Below are 7,666 nucleotides of genomic sequence, written 5' to 3' on the forward strand. Positions count from 1 at the left end.
ATCTTCTTGACCTCATAATTCAGTTTGAAATAATCACTTGAAGTAATCACTTTGAAGTCATTGTAGTCCTCATCATTAGATGACTGGAGATGACTGCTACTGCTGCTGCTAAGTCACTTCAGTCGTGTCTGACTCTGTGCGACCCCATAGACGGCAGCCCACCAGGCTCCCCCGTCCCTGGGATTCTCCAGGCAAGAACACTGGAGTGGGTTGCCATTTCCTTCTCCAGTGCATGAAAGTGAAAAGTGAAAGTGAAGTCGCTCAGTCGTGTCTGACTCCTAGTGACCCCATGGACTGCAGCCTACCAGGCTCCTCCATCCATGGAATTTGCCAAGCAAGAGTGCTAGAGTGGGGTGCCATTGCCTTCTCTGCTTCAGAGATGACTAGAACTGCTTAAAAACGGCATTGTTGGTGGTGTAGTTTTTTTAAAATCTAGGGTAATGCACACATGTTAATCAAAATTGATACGCTTGTCCACCTTTTTGGTTGATGTTTCTTTGTTGGCAAATTAAGTCACTTATCAGAAGTTCTTAATGTTCTATTCAAAGGATAGCAACCAAGTTACATACTTGGGTAATTCTACCAAAACTGTATTTCCAAATTATAGATTTTATTGTCTTTGTAGAATACAAGAACTTTCAGTAATAAATGTCTGACTTTATATATATATAGTGTATATATATAATATATGTGTTTGTGTGTATATATGTATCTATATATATATATGTATCTTTTAGTGATCCTGAATAAAAGCATATTCCATTCTACCTTAATTAAAACTTTCCATTCTCTGCAAAACTGGAAACCGTACATGATCAACTTTTTCTTTTTAGTTCAATATTTATTCAGTTTAAAATGCATTTTTAAACTCTTTTTTGCAAACTTCTATATGTACTATCTCTACTGTAAAGTAGCTTCCAATGACTCCATGTGTACCCATACCCGTTTTATCAACTTTTTGCCATACTTTTAAAAATAATCTATATTCTTTTCTGCTGAAGTATTTTAATCGTTTTGATATGTCCTGTCATTTCATCCCTAAACATTTCAATATGTGTCCTAAACAAAATGAAGTTAAAAATGACTGTTTTCTTTTTAAATAAAGATATAATTTATATACTACACAAATGTTCTCCTAAGTGGTATGTATTATCACATCCAACATGATTAACAATTTGTTAATATCTACTGATTAGTCCATATTCAAATTTCCCTAATTGTCTAAAAACATTCTTTATGTATTTTTACAATTAATTTGATCCAAATCTAAAATTGGCCTCCTCACTCACTGGATGTGGTTGTTTTGTATCTTATATCACTCTTAACCAGAAACAGGTATTCCCCATCCCCTGTTTGTTTCATGCCTTTGTCTTGTAAAAGAAACCTGGTCAATTGTCCCATAGTATGCATGGGTTTGTTTAATTTGTCCTTCTGTAGTTCTTGTGGATTAGAAGTTAAATCAAAGCCTTGTTTACACTCAGGTTTAAGGAGTTTTGGGGGAGGGGAGTGGAGGGTAAGAATATTTCACAGGTTGTACTCTTTTCTGTAATAAGAACGCACATTATGTTTGATTGTTGTACTTCTAGTGATGCTAAGATTCTTAGGCTCAGGTGGTGACAATCTTTTTATTGTAGTTTCCTGTCAGTCTTCCCTGTGGGATGCTAAAGCCATTGATGATTGTTGCCTGATCCAGTTGTTTATTAACAGTTTCAAAATGATCATTTTCTAATTGTGTCACTACCTCTGCATTTATTAATGGATATTAACAGAACTTCTTGTACACTGAGCTATTTGACTAACTTGAAATATGCTTCATATCAGAAATGCAAAGTAAATAAAGGAAAAATCATTAAACATTCATTTTCAGAGTAAAAAGTTGGTGCCCTCGCAACGTTCAATGGTGTCCAATGAATTTTGTTTGTGTCTTTTTTGAATGTTATGAGCTTATGACTTTATGTGTTCAGTATGTTTTAATAAGTTGCCATCATTATTCCTTCTGATCTCACTATGTATCATCTTTGGCCATTAGTAGCCTCTTCAAGCTGGCTCCTATATCCTTTTGATAAAACCCTATTGGTCTTTGATAGCCTGATTGTTTTTTGGCTCAACAGGATATTCCAGGTTGATCTTACTCATTTCTTGCCTCAGACATAGACTCATCCATTTTTTTTTTCTGAGAAAATATTCCTCAGTTATCTTCTTTACTCAGCACCTATCTTGATCTACATACTGTGATGCTGCCAAAACTCAAACTTGTTCATTGTATCTAATTGTATAGTTGACTGTGACATAGCCTGCCTTTTCTATATTTGTTGTCTGTATTAAGTCACAAGCCCTTTTCTCTCCTTCTTGTGCCTTGTTCTGAGGCACATGTCTACATTCATCTTAGTATTTCATTCCTTAATACTTCATTAGCCTCCCTTGTTCCATATTGTTTAATAGATTTATGTCTTTTTTCAAGAAATTTGTAATTTCCTGGAGGTCAGAACTTCTACATTACTGGGAGATAAAGAGCAAATCTATTAGGAATATAACTGAAAAAATTGAATTGAATTGAAAGGCTTGTTTTGTTTGGCTCACTTATGGCCATGTTTGTCAATAACTTGACACCAGTAGTGCCAGTGCTACATTTAAATCCCAGCCCAAACTGAATCACTAATCTTTACGCCAGAATTTTAAGTACAGGTGGTTTAAAAGTAATCAAATTAAGTATGGAAAAGGAGGTACAAATGTTCTATCCAGAGAATTAAAAAATAAAAGCTTGTTCTTTGGTTCTAAAATATAGTTTTATGGTACATTCAAGAAAACACTTTCAGATGATCATGACTTTTGGTACCTGGCCTCAATTCCTACTTGGCTTAGCTTCATTACTGGTGGCCCAAAACTTGGCTGTAAGTGGGAGAGTTGGAAGAAAGACTGGCTGCCTGGCAAAATGACTTGAATAGCTTTTGATCTTATTTGTCATTTGATCAGCTATTTTTTATATTGCTAAATGGGTGGACTTTTTATAGTTTTCATAGAAGAATGAAAGCCAGAAAAGCCAGACTATTTACAACACTTAAAAATGTGACACTAGACCTGTAATGGCACTGACGCTATTTGTCATGTGATAAAACTCTATGTTAATTTGTTTTATGATTAGAGTAAGAAGTAGCTGAAGTGATGTGTCCTATCTGTCTACTCTCTTCTTTCTTTTCTCTTACCCCCAAAGAAAAGGCTGTAGATTTTTCAAGGAAGAATAAGAAGATTAATTTGAGAATAGATTTGTGTTCATGATAAGACAACACTTCCTTTTTGCTTATAGGTCCTGTTATTGCCTTGGAGTTCAATGGAGATGGCGCTGTAGAAGGATGTCAACTTATTGTCAACGAGACATTCAGGGGGACCAAGGTACAAGATACTGTTGACTATATTTCAATCAAACCTTTCATTTCCTTCTCTTTTCATTACAATTAAATAGTACTTTTAGCACATCATGATTTTTAAAACTTTGGTAAACAATTGAGAACTAAGCTTTGGTTTTTCCTTGCCAAACTGAAATTTTAATAGCTTAAAAATTTACAAAGTGTCTACATGTTAAAAATCTCAATCATACATGTTTCTAAAGTCAAATGTCTCACCAAATGTCTCTTCAAGTTCTTCCTTTTTTAAAAATAGTGATATGTTGGGACTTCTCTGGCGGTGCAATGGTTAAAAATCTGTGCTTCCAGTGTAGGCAGCATAGGTTTCATTCCTGGTCAGGGAACTAAGACCTCACAAGCCACACAGTGTGGCAAATAAATAAAAATAGTGATATGCTGAAAATGTTACATTTCTAAGATTGTATACTTTAAATGGACAAGCCTATTGCTCAGTGTTCACTTTTATTTGCTTCAGTAATGCTTCATCAAAACTTGAGCTATATCTAGAAATCATTACATGTAGGTATTTTCTAGATGTGGTTGATGAGTCTAAGAATTTCAAATTTTAACTTAATATAGCTTAGAAACAAACATATAAGATGGTTAAATGAGTATACGTAACTTTTTAAATAAATATCTGAGAGGAAACGTTTGGTTTTGTAGTCTGATTTAGTTTATGGGCCTTTGAATTTGCATAATTTAAAGTACTTTGTCTTTTGTCTCATTTGATCATTGCAACAAGTACTAAGGGAGAGGGCAAATATAATCAGATTGAATAGAAAAGGAAACAGAGAGAAAATGTTTATATGATTTGGAGCTTTTAGATCTGAATGAGTTATAGATTATCTAATCCAACTTTCTCATTTTACAGATGTGGAAATGGAGCCCAGAGAGGTTGATTAAATTGTCAGCGTCATTCAGCTAGTTATGATCAAGATAAATAGAACTCAGGTCTCCTCTGATTTCTGGCAGACATTTATAAAAGCTGTTTCTGAAGGGTTCTATTGAGTACTGCTTTGTTGATGTTTGGAAAATAGTTAATTTAAAATTAGTAAAATATCTTTAGCAGCTTTGAAAAAAAATATCAAGTTTTGCTTCTTGGTCTATTGAGATTTTTATTAGAAAATAAAAGAAATTAAGAGTTCTTTACATAAATCTCTTTATTCAGTAGCTTTCATAATATTGGTTTACATATTTTAAAAACTGAAATTCCAAGAGTAGTAAAACACAACCAAAGCATTATAAAGCAAAGACTTTAATTATATCATAAATGCTTTAAAAAGAGCTCCATTTACATCATAGCTAATTGAAACTATACTGCATGAATTCTACAGAAAATCCAGAATTTCTTTTAAATAGCAAGCTTTTGACTGTTTTGTGGAGGATGTGGGCTTTGGAATTTGGGGATTACTAATACATTATTTTTTTCTCTTACATTTAACGTAGATATTTGTATCAGAAAGCAAGGAGACGGCACCTGGAGATGTAGACAGCTTCTACAATTTTGCTGATATACAGATGGGAATATGAAGTGCAATGCAGAACCAAGGACTTCGTATTAAGCCCTTTTCAATTTGTGTGTTAGCAATGGCTTTTTTTTTTTAACTGATGCTAAAATTGTTAAAGTCATTTTTAAAATAAATTGTTGAATGCTGCATCATTTACATGAGATTTGGAAAGAGTTCATTTTAAATTAAATAGTTTTAATCAGCTTAAAACCCACTTAACCCAGTTCAGTGAGATTGTAGGTTTTCTCTGCATATGATACTGTTATTAGAAAACAGAAGTGACTAGCAGTTCATTATTTTAATCCTAATTAAACGTTCTTTCAAATCTCTAATTTACACTTTACTCAGTACTCTATAATACTTGTTTGAGAATATCTTCCATTTTCTTTTTTAATTTAGAAGGATTTCTTACTAGCTGATCAGTTAAAATGAACCTGTGTACATACATATCCAGTTAAATATTTGCTTCCTAGTTCCATAATATGGAAAATGAGATTTTGTATACAGAGTTGACATAATACTTTGTAAATTGAATTTTTTAATTAATAGGTATTTGATAACCAGTTTTGCAAGTAACTCATGTTGGTATAACTGTTTAAAGACTAAACAGTTGTATGCTTATTTGAATATATTCCACATTGTTTAGTTTTTTAATAAAACTGTTAGATGACTTTTCTGCTTCCTGGTAGGAAAAGGTATATGGAAGAATGAAACTATAGAAGCCCAATCACCAGCAGTTCACAAAGGTGATTACTGTTTTATCAACTCTTATGAGCTATTAGAATTAAAACAAAACCTTGCAGCATTTTTACGTAAGAAATACTTAAGCATCTTGATGAATTATGCAGATTGTTAAGATGCTAGATAAATTCCTATCAATCAATGTTCAAGTCTGATAAAAATTATTTTGGTTGCTTTAAAGCATTATTTTCCAAATCAACCTGAACGTGATAATTTACCAGGGGGCAGGAGGGAGCTACTTATTTAAAAATCCACATTCTTGGACCAGTCCTTAGGTACATCGATTCAGTGCCCAGGGAAAACTGATTTGAGAGGGTTGTTGTAACGTAAAGTAATCAGAAGATTTTGATAGGTTGATCTTGTGAGAAGGGACTGAACCTGCCATCTACATCATGTGCTGTGTGCTTAGTTGCTCAGTTGTGTCTGACCCTTGCAACCCCATAGACGATAGCCTGCCAGGTTCCTCCATCCATGGCATTTCCCAAGCAAGAATGCTGGAGTGGGTTGCCATTTCCTTCTCCATACAGAGTAGCTAATTGGAAGTTAGCTTTCATAGGTCTATTTTTAAATTTAATTCTATTTTGATAAAACTAAGACTGAAAAAAATCACTTGTAAAAATTCCTCTTAAAATTGTAACTAACAATTTACTTTCATGTTTGAACTCTTTGTGGATATTTTCAGATTCATTTACAACTACTGTATTGTATGTCCAATGTTCAGAAATAATACATTAAAAGACTTTTCACTTTAAACTAATAAGTAATGTTGACCACCTACCCTGTGCCTCACCTTGTATTAGCATCATATCATTTCAGTCTTTTTACAAGAGCATTCTATATTACATAACCTCTCACTAAAATAAAAATGATTTTATAAGATGCAAATAAAAATCAGTGATGGATTTAATATAATTTTGATCATAATTTACAAATGAGCTTTGCCAAATAGCGGTCAGAGGGCATTAATTTTTCTCATAGATAAGCTAAATTAAGCATATTCTTTCTGATCATAATTATATTATTAAATCTCATTATTCACAGTTTTAAAAATCATAATACTTTTTGTCTTCCAAAAATATAGTACAATGTTATGCAACGCTATAGACTGAGTTCTTTATCTATGGTATTTTAGCAAAAACTCAGGAATATTACATATAAGGCAGATGCTAATTTAAAAATTTCCACTAAATTTAGTGTCTATTAACCAAAGCCTAAAATTTTATACTCTTCAGTTAGGTAAGAGCTTTTACCCAGATTTAGTTTGTCTTTTAGGACAGTTTTTGCTTCTGAATGTTTGAAAAGATTTTTAAAAATAAGTAGTACTATGGTTGTTGTTTCTATCACCTTAAACCTTGATTATGATTAGTATTATACATTTTATTTCTGAATAGCTTTTGGATTCATGCAAATGTATTAGCAATGAAAACAGTAATTTTATTAAGTTTATAGATGTTTGACATTATATTAGCTTATTTCTCTTGTGTCAATAGTACTGCTTTTTACTTCTATATATTTATGTCTAGCTTTTGTATGTAATTTATCTAGTGTTTATAAAATGTGATTTGTAATAAATATTGTCAAAATGAAGTTGATTTAACGCTAATTTTTGAAGAGCACTTCTATAGTATAAATTTATTCATATGTGTACCAAAATTTGATCATGACACAACTTTTTTAATGATAAGAGTAAAATACAGTGGTCTAATCTGTCTTATATTAGTGAGAAATTAACTGTATGCCATGTTGTGTGTACAAAGCTCTCTGGAGAAACGCAGAGGAAGTAGAAAACTTATTTTAATCTGAGGAATTTCCAGTATCATGTTCCCTTTGTTAAAAGATACATTTTGTTATGATTGAATACTTACTAAGATTAGGCATGTTTTTCTTCCATATTTGAGAAAATAGCAAATTGTGACATACTTTCAGATTTATTCAAGTAGACCTTATTTTTAAATTACTACCAAATTTACCAGCCTTTTTATCTAGCTTCTCCCTCTCCCAGCCCATAAATCAGAG

At 32.4% G+C, this 7,666-nt stretch overlaps 1 protein-coding gene across 1 annotated transcript in view; it reads left to right on the top strand.

The window, feature by feature from the left end:
* RP2 (retinitis pigmentosa 2 (X-linked recessive)) overlaps window positions 1-7,233 on the top strand; it is a 52,303-nt gene extending 45,070 nt beyond the window's left edge. Inside the window, exons 4-5 of the mRNA XM_005700814.3 lie at window positions 3,305-3,390; window positions 4,848-7,233. Of these exons, the coding sequence (XP_005700871.1) occupies window positions 3,305-3,390; window positions 4,848-4,931 (170 nt within the window). The 3' untranslated portion in view covers window positions 4,932-7,233. The remainder of the gene's footprint in view (window positions 1-3,304; window positions 3,391-4,847) is intronic.
* The last annotated feature ends 433 nt before the right edge of the window (window positions 7,234-7,666 follow it).

This window comes from Capra hircus, assembly GCF_001704415.2.
Source record: "Capra hircus breed San Clemente chromosome X unlocalized genomic scaffold, ASM170441v1, whole genome shotgun sequence".
Lineage (NCBI taxonomy): Eukaryota > Metazoa > Chordata > Mammalia > Artiodactyla > Bovidae > Capra > Capra hircus.